General features: G+C 40.5%; 1 protein-coding gene and 1 long non-coding RNA gene across 3 annotated transcripts in view; one reads left to right on the forward strand and one right to left on the reverse strand.

Moving 5' to 3' along the window:
- The window catches only part of HMCN1 (hemicentin 1), a 348,410-nt gene that overhangs the window by 267,184 nt on the left and 57,565 nt on the right, over positions 1-23,661 (forward strand). For both annotated transcript variants that reach the window (XM_019556684.1, XM_019556685.1), the window contains exons 65-78: positions 416-540; positions 2,944-3,127; positions 3,311-3,408; positions 3,932-4,210; positions 5,318-5,514; positions 6,681-6,762; positions 7,892-8,028; positions 15,143-15,284; positions 18,557-18,701; positions 19,604-19,731; positions 20,253-20,409; positions 22,644-22,765; positions 22,921-23,085; positions 23,300-23,407. In XM_019556684.1, the coding sequence (XP_019412229.1) occupies positions 416-540; positions 2,944-3,127; positions 3,311-3,408; positions 3,932-4,210; positions 5,318-5,514; positions 6,681-6,762; positions 7,892-8,028; positions 15,143-15,284; positions 18,557-18,701; positions 19,604-19,731; positions 20,253-20,409; positions 22,644-22,765; positions 22,921-23,085; positions 23,300-23,407 (2,069 nt within the window). The remainder of the gene's footprint in view (positions 1-415; positions 541-2,943; positions 3,128-3,310; positions 3,409-3,931; positions 4,211-5,317; positions 5,515-6,680; positions 6,763-7,891; positions 8,029-15,142; positions 15,285-18,556; positions 18,702-19,603; positions 19,732-20,252; positions 20,410-22,643; positions 22,766-22,920; positions 23,086-23,299; positions 23,408-23,661) is intronic.
- The window catches only part of LOC109324655, a 59,899-nt gene continuing 43,449 nt past the window's right edge, over positions 7,212-23,661 (reverse strand). Inside the window, exon 2 of the long non-coding RNA XR_002104979.1 lies at positions 7,212-7,476. This is a non-coding gene — a long non-coding RNA (uncharacterized LOC109324655). The remainder of the gene's footprint in view (positions 7,477-23,661) is intronic.

Here is a 23,661-nt window from a genome sequence, read left to right on the forward strand (position 1 = left end):
CTTAAACCACTAGGTTGATAAAATAAGATATGCAACTCTGGAAAGGTGATATATTCCCTGGTTCTGAGTTTTTATTTTCATTTTTAAATGCTTGATAGGTGTGTACATAAAACATCTCCAGATTTTTCCTTAGCCATTTCTATTATGTGAAGGCTGTATGGAAACAGTAATAATAATGGACCCATTTGATTCTCATTCTTTGGGATATAGATTCTTTGAAGCTTGTGATGGAACTGAATGCAAGTGGAAGCTGAAACAGCAAAAGCATTCACTCAAACTCAAAAAAATGCCCTTATATAACTAGATTAAAAAAATACGGAGACTAGAATTTCGATAAGGAATGGGGTGACTTGAATGAAATGTGAAAATGACCTGGAATGTGTAAATAAATACTGTACTTTGACCTTTTATGCAGAGTGACACCAGATGGCAGCACATTAAACATTCTCAGAGCTCTAACAATGGATGTGGGGAAATACACTTGTGTGGCTACTAATCCAGCAGGAGAAGAAGACCGAATTTTCAATCTGAATGTATATGGTGCGTTTCTACAGGTGACACATTGATGTTTGATGTATTATTCTGGGTTTTATTGGGGAGGGAGTAGTAAGTGCTAGGGTTGTGCGAAGCTTCAGTTGCTGATTTGATTCAGTGGAGATTCGGCCCAATTCAGTGGCCAAATCTCCAAATCTGAATCTAATTTGGAGACCCTTTAGTCTCTCTGAATCGAATTGGAACCCTCTGAATTGATTTGGAGAGATTTGGAAAGATTCGGCGATTTGGACATAGACATAGCTTTAAATGTTTTTTTCTACATACCTCAAGGTACCAGGTGGCTCGTGAATGCTGAGATGGTGGGGCAGATGGAGCATCCCACAGGAACATGGGTGGGGGGTCCCCAGCCCATTCTACAGCAGACCAGGAAGTGGACCAGAAGCACCAGTCTCCCTGGCTCGGTGACTAGTGCTTCCTGGGTCGGGGGAGGGGCAGCCAGGGTCCCCCTGCAGCCAATTGCAGAGCCAGAGAGGTGCAGGGGGAACCCCCCATGGTCAGTGGCATACTCACAAGTGGACCGGAAGTATTTCTGATCCAGTTCCAGGTTCGCTGCTGAGCACATGGGGGGAGGGGGAGCCCTGCACTTCTGTGGGATGCCTCATCCACCCCATCATTGCAGCATTCATGATCCATGCCTGGTACCTCGAGGTATGTAGAAAAAACATTTTGTGAAAAAAATTTTGAAGTGTTGCTGTTCTAAGTTGAGTCAGCAGTGACAGCAGTTTTGTTGGGATAATGATTTTTACTGATCGTGAAAATGCATATGGGCACCTGAATAAGCCTCGGGGGTTGGGGGCGGTGTCATGGTGCCCACGAGTACTGTGTTGGGAATCACTGGTGTAGGCCATATTAACTACTGCTTTACTCCAGCTTTGCATCATTTTAGCTCTATTTATTCCAATTGAATTATGCTTGCCTAAAACTGGAGTATAAAAGCAATAAGCTGGAATATAAAGTGTTTTTGTTTTGAAAAGTATTCACTGTATAAAAGATTTTAAGCAATTGGAAAAAATATTGGAGCATATCCTGTTTGTGTCATACCAAATATGCCATGGATGACAGTGTTCATAATTCTCTTTAACCATGAGTGGATCTAGGATTTTGAAAACGGGGGGTGCAGATGGTGCGATACATCATCAAATATAACAACACATTTTTCTCCAGTTAAAAAGAAACTAAAAGCCTTTTTAATATGTTAGGGGCCCAGACCTATATTATTTAGTTTAAAAATAAAGCAAAACTTAATTGGAATGTTCAGTAATTTTCTACATGATGTATTGTGTATAAAAAAACACAGCAAACTAGGCAAAAATAATAAAAAATATGATGTCCTTAATCCCAAAGTTGTTACAATAAATGGTACATTTGTTTTCAGAGTCATGGAATAAAATCTAGCCTTCCTAAGCATCTTAACAGTACATCCAATGCTTTGCTGAAAGTTGTTTTCACATCTGAGTTAATTATTTTAGCTAGAGTTAAACACAGTCTTCAGAACTGTAAAATATGAGCTAGATTACCAGGGGCAGCTAACATGGCAAAAGGGTACCTTTGTTAGTGGAACATCAAGACCACTAAAAAGGAGAGAGAATGTTTACCAGCTTAGAAGGAACCAGGTAGATTACTATGACTCCCTTACTGCTGCCTGAATAAAAATGCAGCTGCCCCTGCCAGGCAGTTGCTTTTAAACTTTGGGTAGACCAAGAATCAAAGCGGGGTACAATTGCACCATTACAGCCCCATTGGATCTGCCCCTGTCATCTTACGTACTGTCATCTATAGCTGTGGAAAAAGGACTATAAAATGCTATTAGTGATATGGAATAAATGGAACTCGCTTTGGTAGCATTTTAGACAAGTGTCAGTCATTATACCTGGTGTTGAGCTGGAGAGAGTCTGGCTAAACAGGATTAGGGCAAGCAGATGTTGGCCATTTCTTAATGAATAAAAGCTAATCCCAGGTCTTTGTAGAACAGTGTGGTTCCATGCATCTGTGAGGGCACAGTTGACTAATTTACATATTGTAATTTGTTCTATTTATAGTCTCCAACTAATTTTAATAAATCCAAAAATGACAAATATTATTATTGTAGGGTTCTTGGTTGTATTGTATACACTTGATGCTCACACTATAAATGTATATGTAAATTAGGTGTGTGACCCTCAGTTACTGGTGTTAAAGGATTTCTTGATTGCTACAGTGAAGAACCCTGTACTTACATGAATATTAATTGGAATCTGTAGGAATATTCCTATTTTGATCTTACTTCATTTTTGTAGTTCTGTCTTTAGCACCCAGGGGGTCTGGGCAAGATGAAGCCACTCAAGCAATAGAGAGAATTTTGAAGAACTAATTTTAACACCTCTCTTCTTCATTTGTCCTAAAATGTAGTTCCACCAGCAATACTCAATAATAAGGTTGAACCAGAGGAGCTGACTGCCTTATTGGACACTTCTGTAAACATTGAATGCACTGCTACTGGCACTCCACCTCCACAAATAAACTGGCTTAAAAATGGGCTTCCTCTTTCTGTCTCATCTCAAATCAGGTTGCTGTCCGCTGGACAGATTCTCAGGTGAGCTGTTAGTTATACTATATAGGTAAGGTAATTTTGGGTAAATCTAGGCAACTCTGCTGTTACTGGCACAGACAAATTTGAAATTTGGCCCTCTTGGACCAGATTTTATCATATTCTAGGTGGAATAATGCAGCCCCTCTGTACCCTTGTATGCTATAACTTCATTTGTATTTTCTTCAGAATTGTGAGAGCTCACCTGTCTGATGTTGGTGTGTATACTTGTGTAGCATCTAATAGAGCTGGAGTTGACAATAAACATTACAGTCTTCAAGTTTATGGTAAGTCTTTTTGGGATATTCACTTTCTTAGTCACATTTTTTCACTTTTTCATAAAGTGAAAAAAGTCACATTATTTAGCTAATATCCTAAATGTAAGAATGAGAAATTTTGTCCAGACTGAAACAATCTGGATAATGTAAATATATTTAACCTCGAAAGGGAATAGATTTTTTTTCCCTCAAAGAACAAGTTCTGTATTCCTTCTTACTAATACAACAGTGTGGATTCTATTAAAGTGTAACTTCTGCAGTTGTTTTATGGAACTTTTCAGTTTTGCAAATTTTATTTACAGAAAAAAATATTTTAACCTTAAAACCACATTTACTTTCATTGGCATATATACTGTATTATAGACTTTTCATGGTTCAATATACATAGAGTATTGTTCCTGTTTGAATTTCCATGAACACACTAACTTAAGGTATAAGATACCTAGAAAATTATTTGCTTAACTACAGTGCATTTTTGGGGTAAGAGTTAGCTTTTGAGTGCATTCCATAATAACCTTGTCTTTTTCCTCAGTACCACCAAGCATGGATAATGCAGGAGGAACAGAGGAAGTGATTATTGTGAAAGGCAATACTGCTTCAATTATGTGCTTAAGTGATGGCATACCCACCCCTAAGATGTCATGGATTAAAAATGGGCAGGCTTTGAGTCTTGGACCCAATATGACTATAAGTAATCAAGGGATGGTCTTTCATATTGCAAAGACAGAGATTGATGACACGGGCAGATATACCTGCACAGCCGCCAATGAAGCAGGGGAAGTTAGCAAACATTTCACCCTAAAAGTCCTGGGTAAGTGTTAATTGTCAAGTCAAACAATATGCAAGTGATAGATGAATATGAGATGCTCACTGTTACACAGCAAGTCAGTCACCCAATCAGGAATGTAATGCGTTAGTGGGTTGCAAAATTTCCCCCAAATGAATCAGCCGTTCGTAGAACTAAGCAGTTCCTATAGGCTGTACATGAACACAATAAAACATCTTTATACTGGTTTTTACTTTCCTTGTATAAAAATAATAAAAATGTGATAAACCTTTTTTTAATGTCTGTTGATAATGTTAGGGATCCATTTTGGGTGCAGACAGAAATTACATTTGTCATGCAGTCGGCCCCCTGAAAATACTCTATACAGCTGTGCTGTGACACGTGCATGGCTGCAAGACACTTTATAAATGGCTGATAGCATGACAAATTAACACTCGTCAAATGAGGGATCAGATGAAGGCACTCCACTTTGGAGTACCTTAGGGAACTTGTGTTTCCTAGGATTAATTTGTGGTGCAGTCTGGAGGAAGGAAGGGGGGAAAGGAGAGGGGGAGCAAGCTGCGGGGTGCCTGGCCTGAGCTGGAGGGAGGGCAGGTAGATTGGAGCCCCTCAGCCCCCTCTCCTTCAGCTCAGGCCAGGCAAACCCAAACCTGCAACTTGCTCCCCCTTTCCTCTTGCCTTTACCATCTTGCAGAGTGGGGGGTGGGGACTGAGGGAAAGGGGTGGTTACTTCACTGCAGGCAGGCTCTCAGGGCTCCTATAGGTAGGCCCAATTCCTAAAATATATGTTGAATCAAGGGAGGAAGGAGGGGAGGAGGATAGAGCTCTAACTCATGGTGCTTTATCCAAAGCGCCATGAGTTAAAGTGGGGGCCTGCACATCTGTTAGTCCCTTTTCATACCTTCACACTCTGGTTAAGTGCTGGATTCTGTCAATTTGTTTCCAAAATGTGGTTTAGGAAATAGGTGGTTTCCAGTCAAAGAAAGGTGATACATTTTACAGATAAAAGTATTGGAAAGTTAAAACCAATTAATTGTATTGTGCTACTTTAACTATTTGACTGCCCATCATATTTTAGAGGTATAAATTTTTATGTAAGTAAAGAACCTGGGTTGTCTTTCCTTCCTGCAGATCCCCCTCATATCAATGGATCTGATCAATCAGAAGAAATATCTGTGGTTGTTAACAATCCACTGGAACTTCATTGCATATCATCTGGCATCCCAGTCCCAAAAATCACTTGGATGAAAGATGGGCGCCTACTTCCCCAGAATGAAAATGTTCATGTCCTGAGAGGAGGAGAGGTGCTTAGGATAGCTAGTGCCCAGGTAGTCAATACATTTTCAATTAAGTCTGGTTTGGAAATACCAGAGGACTTTGCAGAGCTGGTTTTGATTTGCACTTTGATGGGAAATAGAACTGATATTTCAATAAGGGCATCCTTCCCCCTTATTTCTTTGTCTACAACCAGCACAATGTGAGGCAGTATTGCAATATCTCTCTGACAAAATGCATAGTCACAGTCTTAATCATTGTGGTTATTAATAATCTTCAATGTACTCCTCTGAGCAATAGAGGGATTAATTGACTGCCATGGTCAGATTCTAGATCAGGTAGTTCTGCCTACTATAATTGGGATTGGAGAAAATATACTTCACTTCCTGCTTTGAAAGTTTTCTGAACAGATACAGCTGCAGGTACATTATTACCACAGCTTAAGATGTATTCCTACTGTGATTCAGCCCTACTGCTCTCAGATGTACTCCAGGATGGCTGGTTTCCATTGTACCTTTAACTGAACATATGGCCAGGCTGATAAGCTGTTTGGGGCTCCCAGCCTCAGTAGTGCTTCAGAGTCAAGCGCACTGGGCACCCAGCTTGCTACTTGCTGGTGCAAAGGAGGATCAGGATTGTGAGTCTGGGCTTCCCCTGCACTGGCCATAGTGCACAATTGGGATCTCATCCCCAATCCCACAATTCTGCCTCCCAACACACTGTGGCATGGCAGGAGGCACAATTATTGGTATCGTGGAATAGATCTCATTGTGCCTTTTAACTGAATATCTGCCAGGGGTCTTAATGTCCACAATCTAGCCCTTGTTTGTTTGTTTTTTTATCTTCATTACTTGACAAACATCATTGTCATCATCTGTTTGACAGAACAAAGAGTAATGGTTTCAAGTTGCACCAAGGAAAGTTTAGGTTACATATTAGGAAAGACTTGCTCACTGGGAGGGTAATAAAACACTGGAACGTGTTCTTTAGAGGTTGTGGAATCTTCATCTTTGGAGTTTTTTAAGACCCGGCTAGACAAAGCTTTGGCTGGGATGATTTAGTTGGGGATGGTCCTGCTTTGAGAAGGGGGTTGGGTTAGATTACCTCCTGAGGTCCCTTCCAACCCTAATTTTCTTTGATTCTATGATTTTTACTACATTGACTAATTGATTTGTTCCTATTCTGGAGTTTCTGCTGAAATTGTTTGGGTGTCCCATAGGTAGAAGACACAGGAAGATATACATGCTTAGCATCTAGCCCTGCAGGAGATGATGATAAAGAGTATTTAGTAAGAGTGCATGGTAAGTTTTTAATTTGAGGTTTTTAATTTGGGGTTCCTTGACACTTAATACCACCTAAAACTGCAGCTAGCAACGGCTCTTAAAAGCTAGAGAATATTCGCTAAAAAGTGTTTTACAAGACAAAAGACTATATACCTCATTCAGTGATCTGATCTGAGTTTTGCTTTGTGTCTGTCCTCTTCTTTCTAGAATGGAAGGATTAAGTAACAAAGCATTGTTCTTTCAAGGAAGCAAAGGTTTATTAAATTCTCAGTCTTCTGCTTTTCATATTCCTGTTCTTAAAAATGTAAAGGAAGATGACAAATGGCAGGAAGATAGACAAAATGGTACATCTCTGAGAAAATGATATTACACTTGGTTCAGACACTTAATATTTGTATGTCACAGTAATTGTTCACAATAGAACACACAAGCATGGCTGGAAGGCATCAATATCCTTTGGATTTTTCTCAGTGAGGTTGAGAAGGAATAACAAGGACAGGCTATCAAAAAACCAAATGGCAGATGAAGCAGGATATCCAAAGCTTCTTCAAGTATAGAATAGTCCTTGTATATCTTGTTAATGTAGATTTGGGAGGCTAGGATGATAGCTTTAATTTCCTCTCTGTCCTATGGAGGACATTCACTGGAACGTAGTATGCAGTAGCAAAAGTAGGGTTGCAGAAATTTACCTCAGATGAGTTCACTTCTGCTTCTTGCAGAATTATGCAGGTCCTACAGGCAGTGCAAGAAAAGAATGAAATATATATTTTAATCAAATTGAGGTTTTGCTTTTCCTGTATAAAAACAATAAAAATGAGATTCATTTTTCCTAGGTCTGCTGATAATGTTAGGGAACAATTTTGGTACCTCTACTCCACCTGGCTAAGTGCTGAACTCTTTACTAAGTATACTCTGAGTTAATTTCTGTTAATCAGTGGTTTCCTTAGTGTGGCTTGTGACCAGTCAAATAAGGGTGATATGTATAGTGCAGGTAAAAGAACTGAAAACTAAAACCAGTTAATTGTAGCAGTGCTGATATTATGCATCAGTCACAAAAGCTTATTTGATAACAACACTGAAATTTCTTCCATGGAGATATTTAAGTTCATATTTATTGCACTTCTTTTTCTTAATATTTTTTTAACAGTTCCTCCTAACATTGCTGGCACCAGTGATTCTCAGGATGTCACTGTGCTGCAGAACAGACAAGTTATATTGGAGTGCAAGTCAGATGCAGTCCCACCTCCTACAATTACATGGCTTAAAAATGGAGCACTGTTACAGGTACATTTTCTATATGGTTTCTACCACTGTTGCATCTCTGCATAAGATGCCTGAACTTCTTCTGATTCCACTCACTTGCCCTCTCAGCACAACAGAGTTGTAGTTCCTTGAGATCAAAAGGAAGTTGAGTGGCCCTAGCCCACTTATAGTTGGCCCTAAATAAGTAGATGACGAAAGCAACCACGTGAACTGGCCACCCACCCCTCAGTTATTTGTTTTCTTTTCCTTTAGGGGGATCCCTTGCTCCTCCTGGATCCTTTGAGCAATACTAGAAGCCTTCGGTATACTCCTGAATGGCTTCCCAGGAAAGGTAGCTGAGAAAGATTACACTATACATTTACTCTGAGCATTTTATGTATTCTCACATTATAGTAATATTTAGAAAGGGAAGATTATTCCTTTTATGGAAAAGAGTAACCAAATCATTTTTGTAACCACCGTAGGTCTACATTATGCATCTCTTGACTCAGAATTTCATATATAAGTCATCAAATACATATTGATTAAATCAGAGGAGCAAGAACAGAATAGTTTAAGTATTACTCATCATCCACATAGGCCTATGCAGATTTTTCATTTCCCTTTCCCATTGGACTGTTGACCGTCCCTAATATTACACTGAGTTTGGCAAAGATGCCCCTGTGAGGTTATGTCTACACTGCAAACTATGCTGAGTAATCAGGTTTTTTTACTGTATATTGCCTTTTACTTGTAAGTAAAAAATATAAAGATAAACCAGCAGCTCATTAGATGCCTCTCCCATAACTGTAGCCAATGAGCTATGAATAATCCTTTATGATGAGTACAGACATTATTTTTGTATGAGTGTCTCAGGTTCCTCTGACAAGGAATTATACCTGTATATTCAGATAGGGTTAGTTCAAATAATTTGGACTAGGGAGCCATCACAATACTGGCATGATCTTTCACCTGGCAAAATCATGGCTACATCAGAAAAGGTTCCAGAACAAAAGAGTTTGATTCCAATTTTGTTTCCTTTGTGGAAAAAGTTTATTAATTGATTCATTAAAAATTACATTTTCAAATAGTGACTGCTCCACAAACTCTTCCTCTGCCTGGAGTTTGTATAAGGATGTTTCTCTTACTTTTTAAAAATTGGAGTGAATTCCCATCCATGTAATCCTTAACTTATTTAAACTTAAAGCACAAAGTCTGGATATTAATTGTGAGCTAGAATTCTTCATTATATGTGTCCTAGTTTTGGATATTGAGAAACTGTGCACTGATAGAGAAGACACTGTTTCAAAAGTATCTTCTGATTAAGTCAAAGGAATGAACCAGAGTAGTTCAACCAGAGACAAGCATATTTCTTTGGGTGCTATTTATTTGTAGTGATGTGGTTGAAAATGTAAGTCATCTCATCTACTATTGTTTCTGTCTTTAACTGGAGGAGATTTTTTGTAAACAAGGGGTTAAAAATAGATTTGACCATGTCTGTGTGAAGCCTTCTGAAAAATTATTTTCCCTCTTGGAAAATGTATATGGACACAAGTATCTGAGAATTTCACTTCCTTTAATGTAAATTATTTTTAATGTAATTCAAACAAAGAAAAAAGCCACCTATGCAAGTAATTTGCATAAAGGAAATAAATTAAGGAGTCTTGTAGATGTCATTGAAACATAATCACAGTTATTCAGTTGAATGTGAATTTTTTTGCAGGATTAATCAGCCCTGCATTTCCTCCCTCTAAGAGTATGTCTACGCTGCAGACTAAATTGGCTGTGTCTACACAAGACGCCATTACCAGTTATTTATTTAGTACTTGTTTGTACTCATATTTCCTCTACCTGTTTATACAAGTACTAAATAAATGCATAGTAACCTGAGTTACTGTTTAGTAGTGCCAGCAAACACTTTTTTTGTGATGCTACTGAGCAGTGGTATAATACTACTGCTCAGTAGCATCACATCATGGTTTTTGCCACGCAACACTATTGGGCAGTAGTATTGGACTACTACACAGTCAGCATCTCATTTAGATGTTCCCATGGAGTGGGAAGCAGCCTAACCACAGGAGCACTAAATTCTGTTCTGCCATGGCTAGACTGCCTCTAGTACTTAAGCTGGTTCAAGCAAGTCAACATTGCATGTCAGTGTAGATATATTCTAAGATTGAGGTATATCGATCCTGGGTAAGCTTTCTGAGATAATTATTCTGGCACATGTCCACGAGGGGCCAGCAGGGGAGTGTATGCTTAGGGGCAACCAACATGGGTTCATTAGAGGCAGGTCCTGTCAGACCAACCTGGTGGCCTTCTACGACCAGGTTACCAAATTCTTAGATGCAGGGGTAGCAGTGAATGTAGTCTTTCTGGACTTTCAGAAGGCCTTCGACACTGTCTCTCACCCCATTCTCATTAAAAAACTGGGGGACTGTGGTGTCGACACCTGCACAGTCAAATGGGTCGCCAACTGGCTGGAGGGATGCACCCAGAGAGTGGTGGTGGATGGGTCATTTTTGACCTGGAGGGATGTGGGCAGTGGGGTTCCCTGAGGGCTCAGTCCTTGGGCCCGCACTGTTCATCTTCATCAGTGACTTGGACAAGGGGGTAAAAAGCACCCTGTTCAAATTTGCTGGTGACACTAAGAAGTGGGGGTATGTGGGCATGCTAGAAGGGAGGAATAGGCTGCAGTCGGACCTAGACAGGTTACAGGGGTGGGCGGATGAGAATAGGATGGAATTCAACACTGACAAGTACAAGGTGATGCACCTGGGGAGGAAGAACCAGCACCATACCTGCAGGCTGGGGAACTCCCTTCTTGTCAGTACAGAGGCAGAAAAGGATCTTAGAGTCATCATTGATGCCAAGATGAACATGGGCCGGCAGTGTGGGGATGCAGTCAGGAAGGCCAACTGCACCTTGTCATGCATCCACAGATGCATCTCAAGCAGGTCCAAGGAGGTGATCCTCCCCCTCTATGCGGCACTGGTCAGGCCGCAGCTGGAGTACTGCGTCTAGTTCTGGGCGCCACACTTCAAAAGGAATGTGAACAACATGGAGAGGGTCCAGACGAGGGCCACTCACATGATTGGGGTCGGCAGGACAGGCCCTACAAGGAGAGGCTGCGGGACCTTAACCTATTCAGCCTACACAAGAGAAGGCTGAGGGGGGATCTAGTGGCCTGTTACAAACTAGTCGGGGAGACCAGCAGGCATTGGGGGAGTCCCTGTTCCCCCGAGAACTACCAGGAGTAACTAGGAATAATGGTCACAAGCTGGCAGAGGGTAAATTTAGATTAGACATCAGGAGGCGCTACTTCACTGTGAGGGTGGCTAGGATCAGGAACTACCTTCCACGTGAAGTGGTGCTGACTCCTATCCTTGGGGTCTTTAAGACAAGGCTAGACAATCACCTTGCTGGGGTCGTTTGACCCCAGTACTCTTTCTGGCCATGGCAGGGGGTTGAACTTTATGATCTGCTCAGGTCCCTTCTGACCCTACTAACGATGAAACTATGAAACTATATTCAAGGTTGGTGATACTTGCACTGTCCTCGTGTTTTGGTTGAATAGAGATTTTCCTTTTCTAGAATCTAACCATTGATCATATTTTAATAATAATAAATCCACGTAGACTTAACAAAAGAACCACAGAGTCCAAATTTAATTTTTTCATAATTTGCCATGTGAAATACAACATGTTTAGGTTGGGTTTACTTTATCCCTTGCTACATTTCTGTGTTTGTGTAGTTCTGTCAACTTGTATATTTACTAGGGCTGAGTGAAATTTCACTGGAAGTTTCATTTCAAAGCTGTTTTGTTGCATTTCGTGCTTGAAACTTAAAAAGTGAAACTAAACAAAAGGCTTCAAAACAAAATGAGGGCACTCAGAATGTTTCAAAAGTTTCAAAACATTTTGAGTTCCAAAACCGGGCTTACTTGGCTTCAGCACTGGTCCCAGGCAGCAGCGGCAGCCTCCAGTGTGCAGATCTGGGGGCCGGCACCCCCAGGAGGGCTATGGCCTCTGCCACCTGGGATCCGCAGCAGCATCAATCTTCTCCAGCCCCGGTCCAGGTAGCAGTGGCAGCCTCCGCTCCTCCAGCGTAGAGATCCGGGGGCTCGCACCCCCAGGAGAAGACTGGCACAGCCTGGCAGCCCTCCCAGGGGTTTGGGCCCCTGTATCTGTGCACTGGGTGAGAGAAGGCTGCCTTTGCTGACTGGTACTAGTGGCAGCATCAATAGTCCCAAGCAGCAGCAGCAGCAGCAGCAGCCTTCTCTTACCCAGCACACAGCTCAAGGGGCTTTCACCCCCAGGAGGAATCCAGCACAGCCCCAAAGCCCTCCTGGGGATGTGGGCCCCCAGATCTGCATGCTGGATGAGAGGAGGCCACCACTGCCAGCAAGTGTCAGGAGTTTTGCTTTGAACAGTTTGAGGTGCAGTTTCCCAGAAACGTCTGCACCTACCTCCTCAAAACTTGGCAAACAGTATGCCCTCAGAAGGGGCTACCATCCTGGCAATTTTCATTTGAATCAGGCAAGAAATGACAAAGTTTTAGGCATTTTCATGATTCCCCCTTATAGCCTATGGGCGAAATGTTGAAACGCCTCGAAACAGCAAAACAGTTTTGACAAAATAAAATGGAACAGTGCATTGAAATGAAATGAAACAATGAAATGAAACACTGTCCCTTCAAAACGGCAAAATGGAAGTCGAAACAAAACTGTGCTGTTTCATACAGCCCCATTATTTATTCCATTTCTTTGTCTGTTTTTGATCTCCTGGAAGTCTAACTGGAGACAGAATGGTCTCAGCCTTAATAAGGCAAAATGCGATGTTTTGATTGGGAACACAATTTGTCAAATGCTTTCTTAACCTCAGTATTATTAACCTACTAGTAACAAATGGCATGGAGGAAGCTTTACACACAAATGGAAAGCAGGATTACTTCAGCCTGAGCAATTCTCCTTTGTCCTGAACAAAGTGGACCATTTCACAAAACAAAAGGAATTCTTTGGAAAAAGTTTGCTTTTGGATGGTGTTATTTCAACATTATTGGGGCCTACTAATTATTTAAACAGAATTTATCATTTTTATAATATTAAACCAGCATATATTTTTATACCTATTATTTAAGAGCTTTTAAATAAAAGTTCCTTCCAATGGTTATATTTCAATCTTCTCTCTGTTCCACCTCTAATAGCTACATTGAGTATATATCCTGTGTATCTTGGTAGTATCATCATCATCTCTAGCACCAGAACAAGAGGTGGATTTTGCATCCTGTAGCTCTAGGAATTGTATTGCTTGTACATTGGCATTGTTTACATTACAAGGTTCAGATTCTCAGGAATACAGGATCAGGCCTTAGTAAGAGTATTTACCAATTGAGAGGCACAAGGGACTCAATTAAAAGCCTGTTGAATTCAGTGCAGGTCTTTCTGTTAGTTGAATTGAGCTTCAGATCATATCATAAAAGAACAGTGTTTTCAGGTTTTATTAAGTAGGATCCAATGAACTTTTACCCTTCATCAGAACTGTATTTTGGAGCACAGCTAAATCGTATGTTATTGTGTTTTTAAAAATACTTTGTAGTCGTAAGAGTGAACTAATTTATTTCCCTTGATATTATAGTAGATGCCTCTAAGGCAGTGCTTTTCAATTTTGATAGACTCAAGGTACCCGTTGATGCACTCAAGGCACCCCTTGGAAAATGTCAGCTTGTAGTTTTCACTCATGTTTTGACTACAGACAAATAATAGAGCAATTCTTCTCTTGCACATCATTCAGAAAGACCACAACAGGTCAGAATGTTTTTGACACTATGGAGTCCTATTTGGTATCTCTGGGTTTATCTTGTGAATTATGTTTGCATATCTAACAGTGCTAATACTGCATGGCATCCCCACAGCACCTTGAAAGAATCTCAAGTCATCCTGGTTAAGAATCACTGCTCCAAAGTCTCATCAGTTGTACTTATACAGGTCACAGAAGCATAGAACCCCCTCCCTCCCATATCAGTTTTTACACATACCAACATTTAACATTTAAAGCAGACTTTGCCCAGGGGATTGGCTATGGAAGATGGGTAATTAACTCGGAGGTATCGATGTGCCTATTTATTCCACACTGATGAACACTTGTGACTCCATGGAGCTGTAGTGGGGCTTGGCATGGGTCTGGAGTATACCTGCACAGAAGAGGTTATAGAATGAAAGTCCAAGCCTAGTGTTGCCATTTCTTGCAGTTTTTTTAGTAGTCTTGCAATATTTGTTGTTCTTTAAAACCCCAGCTTCCAGAGTTAAATAACAAGGTGAGAATTGCAACTTAAAAAAATAAAACCTCACAACAAAAATATCTACACCTTGTGGTTTTGTAGTCAAGCTTGAAAATGAGACTGAGAATCCAACTGAGAGGCTCAAAAGCCAAAAAATGAAGAGAACACCATGTTCAGGATTTTTTAAATCAAATGATTTTTAAACTAGTTTCACGGTTGTATGGAGCCTGACTCATGATTTTGAACTCTGGAGTTTGCTATGCTGTGCTGCTTCAAATCTAGTCCAGACAAATAAGGACCAAAAGATTTTCACATCTCATGGCTGGTTATTAGCTTTGGTAAACTAGCTGATTTCCAATGCAGAGCTGAACAGCTCCCCATTAACAGTTGGCAGGCAATCTCAGCACAGAGGCCAAAGAGTAGTAGTCTTTTGTACTGCTGCAGCACATCAAGACTTCGGCAGATTGGGAAAGTAGCATAGGAAAATTCGTATTTCCTCTACCTGCAATGTGCCTGAGTATGGATAAAGTGCACTTCAGTCTCATGCTGTCAAACTGTTAATTTATATCTAAACTAAAAAATAGTCAGTTCACCATTCTAACCTCCTTATTCAAACAACACTTCTGAATAAGGATTTTAGGATTGTAAATTGTAATAAAGATTTAATAACAGTGGAATTTTCTAAGTAAGGTTGCTGAACCTTGCTCATACTTATAACTTCATTGCAATAAACGAAGCCATGCCAGCAGTGAATTGGGCCCAGTTTGTTTCTTAGGCACTCTATCATGGTTCCTATTACTCTGTAACAAGAACTACTTTGTATCTATGTAATGGAAAACTATGATAAAATTAGTTTTACTTGTTCAACTTTCCTTAGGGGACTCCTCGAGTTCGAATCCTGTCCAGTGGGCGGTACCTGCAGATCAATAATGCTGACCTAGGGGATGCAGCAACCTATACCTGTGTGGCAAGTAACATTGCAGGAAAAACTACCAGAGAATTTGTGCTGACTGTGAATGGTAAAAATTACTGGACTGATTCTTAATTATTTTAAACTTTGTATAGGAGTTCAAAGGCAGAATATCTGGTTTTCTAGTTTCTTTACAGACAAATGTGTGTATAGAGCAGTGGCCTGACAATTGGAAGCCCTTATTCTGTGTTGGCTTTGGCAGAGGCCTGCTTGGTGAACAAAGACAGGTCACTTGCCTTATATGCCTGTGATGCCTGTCATAAAAAGGTCAGAAATCATAGGATGACATCAAGCTGTAAGATCAGTTGTTCCCCTTGCAGGGTGAAGGAAAGCCAAAGGGTCCTAATGGGTGTATGTGTGAAACACAGCCCCCAGTTGCTGCCACTTCTTCCTGCTGTTGATTGCTGCTGCAGAACTGGTGGCAGGGCAAATAGGGGTGATGGCAGTTGAAGAAGTGAGGACAGAAGTTGTCAACTCTAGTATGCTAGGGCATAAACGCACTAAGTTTGGGAAATACTATGTTCAGTGGAGATACTAGGAATGTTGGAGTGGAACTGGCCTCTGGATACATCCATTCTAGTCCCATGCTACTTCAGGGAAACACATCATATAATGTTTTTGTGAACTGATCATGCTCTATCTAAAAACTATTTAGGAAGTTGGGTTTTTTTGTGGCGGGGGTTGCATCTCTATGGGCATTTATACATGTGCTCTGGGAGATGGGTGTTTTAATTAAAGCATCTCCAAGAGCCGCCCTAATTAAATCACCTGATGCTTTAACTCAAGTTTGTCCAATGAGCTTTAGTTAAAGCAGCCCTACCGCCATTTTTCAGCATGGGGACTCTGATACCACATGATGCTGGAGTCTGCTGGAGCGCAGTAATTACCACACTCCAACAGACTCAATTACAGCACGTCAGAGAAGCCTCAGTGCAGGTGTATAGGTGCCCTACTACTCCAGTTAGAAAACTGTGGTACAGCCCCATTCCTCTGATGGTTATAGATCTAATTTCCAAACTAAAATTATTCATGGCCAGTTAGTCCCATTTGTTCCCGTGTCAGCATTGTCCTTTTGTTTAAATAACTCTTCTGCCTCCCTGGTGATTACCCCTTGATGCATTCAGAGAGCAATTGTATTCTTTTGCAGCCTTGGTTTTGCTAGGCTAAGCAAGCCAAACTCTTTGTTGTCTTCTTTCATAAGATAAGCTATATTCCCCTGATCACCTTTGTAACTCTGCTATGCACCGGTTCTAGTTTAAGTTCATCCTTTTTTGAACTTGAGTGACCAGACACATATACAGTATTACAGATGAAGTCTCAGCCTGGTATAATTAGCACTTTCCTAGTTCTATTGGAAATATCTTGCCTAATATATCCCTGAATTGCAACTGCCTTTTTCACAGCTGCAGAACACTGGTTACTCGTAATAAATCATAGGACGACTTAAAAGCTAAGATCTTTCTCCACCTCTGTCATTTCCAACTGATGATCATCCAGCTTACAGCAAAAACTCTTGTTCTGAATATGAGGGTATGGAAATGGGAATAAACCCATCTGAGATGGAAGCAAAATTCAAAGATCTTAATTCATCCAAATAACTGGGCAGGTTAGTTTCTGTCCCAGAATTTTGAAACGAGCAGTACATGAATTCTTAAGTCTGAGAAAGGAGTTTTAATTTGATGCCTCTATCAAGGGAGATGCAATGATTAGAAAAAGTATAGTACCTGTATTTAACAAAAGTTTAAAAAGCAATCTGGCAACTGTACCCCCATGAGTCTGACCTCTATAATATGCAGAACTTTAGTTCTTCTGCATTTTCCTTGTCTATAAAATCAGTTATCTTGTTAGAGAAATTAGTATCTGGAGTCAAAAATCCTCACAGGTCTAATACCATGCTGACTTAGTGTGGCTAAATAGCCAACAACATTCAAAGGAGAAACATGGCTAGTGTAACATCCAAGCATCATAGAACCATAAAAAGGTCTTAAAAGGACCTCAGGAGGTCATCTAGCCCAACACCCTGCTCAAGAATGGATCAGGAAAACTATCCTTCACAAGTGTTTGTCCAATCTATTCCTTAAAACTACATAAACCCTGTTACAAACATGGGCAGATCTAGGATTTTGAAAAGAGGGATGCAGATGGTGTGGTGCATCATCACATATACAGGCAACCCTTGCCATTTGCAGGGAATCTGTTCTGGAGATCCCTGCGAATGGTGAAATCCCTGAATACTGCACTGTGTTCATGAACTCAGTGCCGCTGGTGGCTTGGGGAGGTGGGGGAGGGGGAGAGGAGGGGAGGCATGGCTGCACTGGTGATGGCGGGAGCAGCATTCATGAATATTTGAAACCGCAAATGCCAAACCTGCAAATAGCGAGGGCTTCCTGTAACACATTTTTCTTCAGTTAAAGAGAAATTAAAAGCTTTACTAATGGCCCCTCTGTATGTTCGGGTATAGGTGTGATAGGATGTAAGGCACCCACAAGTAGCAAGCTCCTGCATCTGCGAGTTCCACAGCTGATGGGACTGCCAGCCATGGCAGGACCCCATGTGTTGATATGGCTGCAAGTCCCATCAGCTGTGGGACTCCCAGCTATGGCAGCTTATGGTGCACCCTGCAGCTGGGAGCCCCATTAACTGACAGGGCTCCCAGCTGTGAGGGCATAGCTATTCTGTGCATTCAAATTAAAGCTGGATAGAAACTAGCTATAAAGTTGTTACACATTTTTCAGCTCCAACTTTATAGCTGGATGGACGTTTTTATGGAGGGATTGTTACTTTGCACGTGTAGCTAGTCTAAAATAATGCACAATTAACCACTTAATTGTGTAATACATGTAACATGTAAAGGAGGCCTAATATGCCAGGGGTTTAGTGCTATATTATTCAGTTTAAGATCAGTTTATTGCTCCCTGGTGTTGTGTTTACACATGTACCTGGGACCGCAGCACATTGAGATTGCTTGGAGCAGCTCCAACCTGGCTCAATATGCTGCGGAGGGTCTGGCCTGGCTGGGGCATGAAGGTGCTCCAGTGTGGGAGCAGGTAACAATCAAAGATCGCCACTGGATGCAGGGAACTCTCTCTTTAATTTGTAGCAGATTTTTCTTTAATTCCCTACTGTGCATTTAATTATCTACTGCACATTTGTAGCAGATTTTTCTTTAATTCCTTACTGCAGCATGTCTTTTTGTATACATTTTATAAGTTTTTAAGAAGCTTCAAACACACCATCTTTGTTATTGTAGCCATTTCTCTGTGTCTAATCATAAACAGTTAAGTATAAAGTTAATGTAATCTGGAATTGTTCTTACTATAGTTGCACCTATAATCAGAACTGGTCCTCAGACTGTTGTTGTGCTCATAAATACATCTGCTGTTCTGAAGTGTGATGCAGAAGGAGTACCAACCCCAAGAATTACATGGAGAAAGGATGGGGCTATTTTTTCTGGAAACAATGCCAGGTAACTTTTAATGGTCAGAAAAATGTTCTGCAGCAGCACTTTAACAATGGGTCTGTGATAGAAAACATATATCTCTTGGAATTACTTAATGTGCGTTATTTTTACTTTCACAAAAACAGGATTAATTTTTGTCCCATACATCCCAACCTGCGAAGGCCCAAATGTAGGGTGCAGTGTTGCAGGGTGCTAAATAATAAAAAATTATTCATGCAGGAAACTTAAAAGACAGTGGGATTTATTCTTGTAGCAGAAAAACTCTTTCAACAAACTCAGTGCTGTTCTTTTTTGAAAATCAGTAAAGTTTATGTTTCTAGTAAAGAACTTTGGGATTTAAAGGAAGTGATTGCTTGGAATGTGACAGATACTGGAAAGTACTTATATTTCCTACTTGGTAAAACTTTCCAGGCCTATTCCAGCTTCAGTGCTTATTGTAATTAATTAATAGGAATCTTCATGTTAGTTTCAGAGGGCTTGGGATCTGGCACATGGTGCAAAACTGACAAGCATTGACCAAATGCTTAATGTTTTAGTTATATTTAAAGGGCAACTAAGGAATGTTTATTCATTAATTACTCAGATTTTCTCAGTTTTAATGAGTAATGTGTAAGACTCACATCATGGATAACACTAGGCAACTATCATGTCCTCTCATTTGGAAGTCCTTATAACAATCAGATTTCTTAATTGTTCTGGAAAGGGAATAGTAGACATGCTGGAACAGAGAGTGAAGGCAGAATAAGACTAATATCATTAAACAAGAATATGTTTGGTCAAATAAAAGTGCTGCCTGTTTTGGCTATCCTTGTGCTTCCTGAGTTATTCTCCCATTTCCATTCTCCTGACATAATAGCCCACAGTTCTGTTTGTGAAAAAATAAAATAAAATCTGTGGCTTTGTTTTAGATATTCAGTGTTAGAGGATGGCTCTCTATCTATTCACTCTGCACACATTACTGATAGTGGACGATATCTGTGCATGGCAACAAATGCAGCTGGAACTGAACGCAAGAGAATTGATTTACAAGTCCATGGTAAATATTTCTTTTTATAGATAAACACAACTGTTCTATAAAATCTGGCATATAACTCCACCACGTGCTTGTTATATGCTGTGTCTTGAAACCTGTCATTGACACTGGGTATGAGCTGCAGAAAGCAGTTGTACCTTGCTTTCATATACTTCAGAGTTACAATAAAGCAGTGTCCCTGCTCATAATAAAGAAAGGGACCAGAGAAATTCAGATCTGTGTGCTCTTTTGTTTCCAAAATAAAAGATTATTCAGATCCAGCATTTTGCTTCAGGCCCATCTCTAATTGTTTTATAATAACCATAGAAATTTAGGGTTCTGTGAAATCTATGGGAGTAGAAAAAATAAAGTTTTTCTTTTAACTGGAGTGTGCACTTCAACAAGACAAGCTAAGGATTGAGGCAGATTCCCTACTAAGTTTTCTGGCAAGTCTATAAATGCCAAGTTATTCCTGCTAGAAAAAGGGGACAGTTCTAAGTAGTTCAACTGCATACATAACTTGGGCCTTATGTGTTATTCTTTAGTTCCTCCATCTATTGCTCCTGGACCTACCAACATTACAGTTACTGTTAATGTTCAAACCACTCTACCTTGTGAGACCACTGGAATTCCCAGGCCTGTGATCAACTGGAAGAAGAATGGGCATCTCCTTAATGTTGATCAAAATCAGAATACATATAGGTGAGTAATATCCCAAGCTTAGATTTGAGCTACATTCGTCCCTGGTGTAAGACTTTTCAGCAACTAACCTGGATTGCCCTCCTGTCCTCAGGTGTGGATGCTTTACCCCAGAGTTTGGTGCCATCAGTGAGTCCGCTTCTGACACCAATGTCTACATCATTAATGAAGATGCTAAATAGTATAGGCCTTAGGACAGAGCCTTGAGGGACCACACTGGTCACAGTGATCAAATTAACGGAGTCAGTTGCATAGTAGTTAGCGGTACTACTGAATAAACACATTTAAGTAAGACAGGTTTATGATCAAGGTGATTATCCAAACTGATTTTTTGAGCCTTCAGGGTTGCCCGCAGCCTGGTTATTGCTGGACAGGAATACAGGTTCTGATCTCTTATACTTCAGCAATTTGTGTCTGTTTCTGTTTAGGTTTTTTTGTGTGTAGGTTTGTGTGTGTTAATCTTCTAAAGGTATATCTGTTCTTAGTTGGTGGAAAGGCTAGAAGAACCAGTAACAGAGACCTACATGCACGTGTGTGTGTGTGTGTGTGTGTGTGTGTACATGTACACAAACACACAAATCTACCACTCCCAGTTATTCCAGGGCCATGTCTACATGAGATGCTGACTGCAAGTAGTTCGTTACTATTGTGCAGTAACATTGCATGTCATAAAGCATGATGAGACACTACAGCACAGTAATAATGAGCTATTGCACAGTCAGTGTTGCCTAAAAGCTGTTAGGGGACGCCACTGTGCCGTAACTGCGGTTATTGCGCAGTCATTTAGTACTTGTGTATGCAATCACTGTATGACTGTGCAGTAACAACTGTGCAGTCAGTGTCTCATGTAGACATGGCCCAGTAGACTAATACACCCATGGAGGCATTTAGGGCATTTGTAAAGATGCCCTAAACACCTGCATTGAAGGTGTTTTAGGTCAAAAGTGCACTGCTGCCATTTTCTCAGTGCTGATGCACATTTTGCCATTTATACAAATGCACGCAACACAGCGCTGGGTGTATCAGCTCACGTGGAGAGCAAACTTGATTAATAGAGTCTGCTGTAATGCACTGGAGATCTGATGCATCGGGAGCTGACAAATGTATGTGTATAAATGCCCTTCGATTTTGCCACATTGAGGAGCAGATTTTAACTAAAATAGCAATAACACATTTTCAATTTGCAGCTGTTAGACCAGATTAGCCACTCCTACAACAATGGCTACCAGTGAGGAAAAATGACATGAAGTGATCAAAGTATGAGATAGTAAAAGCCTGGATGAGAGTTTTAGCTGGGTAGAAAAGACTGCATCTTAGAGACACAATGTTATGTTGAATGAAATAGCAATATTTAGACCCCATGAATGCAAGACCCTGGAGAAAGTTCTCAGTCAAACATGATTCCCAGGTTACAGTTCTGAATTACACTGGGGACCTAGTGACTGTCTATAAACTCACTAGGGGGGACCAGAATGGTTTAGGTCTTTAAGAAGAGGCTTAATGACTACCTGGCTGGACTCATTTGAGTCCAGTCTTTTTCTCCCGCCCAGGTGGGGGGTCGGGCTTGAAGATCTACAAGGTCCCTTCCGACCCGACTTCTATGATTCTATGACATGGCAGGATGGTGTAATTGCCCATAGTAATTGAGAAGGAAGGGGGGAAGGAGTGGTCTTTTGGGATGGGAAGTAAAATATTTTTTTAGTTATGTTCAGTTTGAGCTCACAGCTAACATCCAAGAAGATATACCAGAAAGATAGGCCAATATTTCAGTTTAGATAGAAGGAAACAGGCCTGGAGTGGATTTGAATCACCTTAGAGATAAAGTTTGAATATATGTTTATGGATGGTTCGTTCAGAAACAAGGTGTAGAAGAAGAAGAGGATGAAGGGCAGAGGTCTGCAAAAGCCCAGGGGGAAAGGTGAGTTGAAATAAGGAGGATCCGCTGAAGGACATTGTGAAGGATCAGCTGCAGAGACATAAAGAGAGTCAGAAGGATGACACCTCAATAAAAATATTGTTAACTATATTAAAAGTGGTTGACATAGGTTAAGGAGGATATTGTGCAGCTTTTGTGACATGAATTAGAATCATAAGATGGGTTATGGAACCTAAAATAGTGCAGCTTTTTCTATAATCCAACAATGGTATTTAAATCTGGCCTCCTGTGCAAGTGGATTTAGGAACCTGAGTGCATGTATGTAAAGAGACATGTCATAGACTTGTAATGTCTTTTTCAGACTTTTGTCTTCGGGTTCCCTAGTTATCATTTCTCCCACTGTGGATGACACGGCAGTCTATGAGTGTGCTGTATCAAATGAAGCAGGAGAGGATCAAAGAGCAGTTGATCTCATTGTACAAGGTAGAGTACACTTTGCTAAGTGAGCAAAGTGGCTTTAGTTTGATGCTTATATTATTAAATCTTTACTCATAGTCAATAAAGAAAACAGTTGTACATAAACAAGTATATGAAATTAAAAGGTTTGCTTATCATAATTTTTCTTCTCTTATTTTTAGTGCCCCCATCAATAGCAGATGAAGCTACAGATCTCTTAGTAACAAAACTATCGCCTGCAGTCATTTCCTGCACGGCATCAGGTGTTCCTGCTCCCTCAGTTCACTGGACCAAAAATGGGATAAGACTTCTTCCCAGAGGAGATGGTTACAGAATTTTATCTTCAGGTGTTGTGCATGATTCAGGTCTCTACATAACAAGTCGTAGAATGTGGTACATTATAGGAGTAGTAATTAAAATATACTAACCATGAAGTTTTAGGGAAAAAAATGTAAGCTTCTTAAAGTGCATTCAGATTTCTTTTTTCTTCTTTTTCAATGTAAGACACTAGAATATACTGCAATAAAGTACAGTAAACTCTTTTATTTAATTTATCCTTAGGGGCTATTGAAATGGCTGCTGCTCAGCTAAACCATGCAGGAAGGTACACCTGTGTAGCCCGGAATGCTGCTGGTTCTGCACACCGACATGTTACTCTTCACGTCCACGGTGAGGTGGGATCTTAACCAGAAAAAAACATTTTGTAAGCAGGGATAGGTGGTAACAATGAGAATAACAATGAAGCCAGATTGTGCCATCATGTTCACCAGTATCTTAGCTATGCAGGTAATATCATGGACACGCAGTAAGAGCAGTCCCACTGAGCTCTTTGTAAGGATGGCAGAAGCCAGCTATACTTAGCTAATATGTTGTCCTCTTCAGGGTATGTCAATTGTCAAACAAATGTAGATATTTCTAACCAA

Source organism: Crocodylus porosus, unplaced genomic scaffold (assembly GCF_001723895.1).
Source record: "Crocodylus porosus isolate Cpor-Errol unplaced genomic scaffold, CroPor_comp1, whole genome shotgun sequence".
NCBI lineage: Eukaryota > Metazoa > Chordata > Crocodylia > Crocodylidae > Crocodylus > Crocodylus porosus.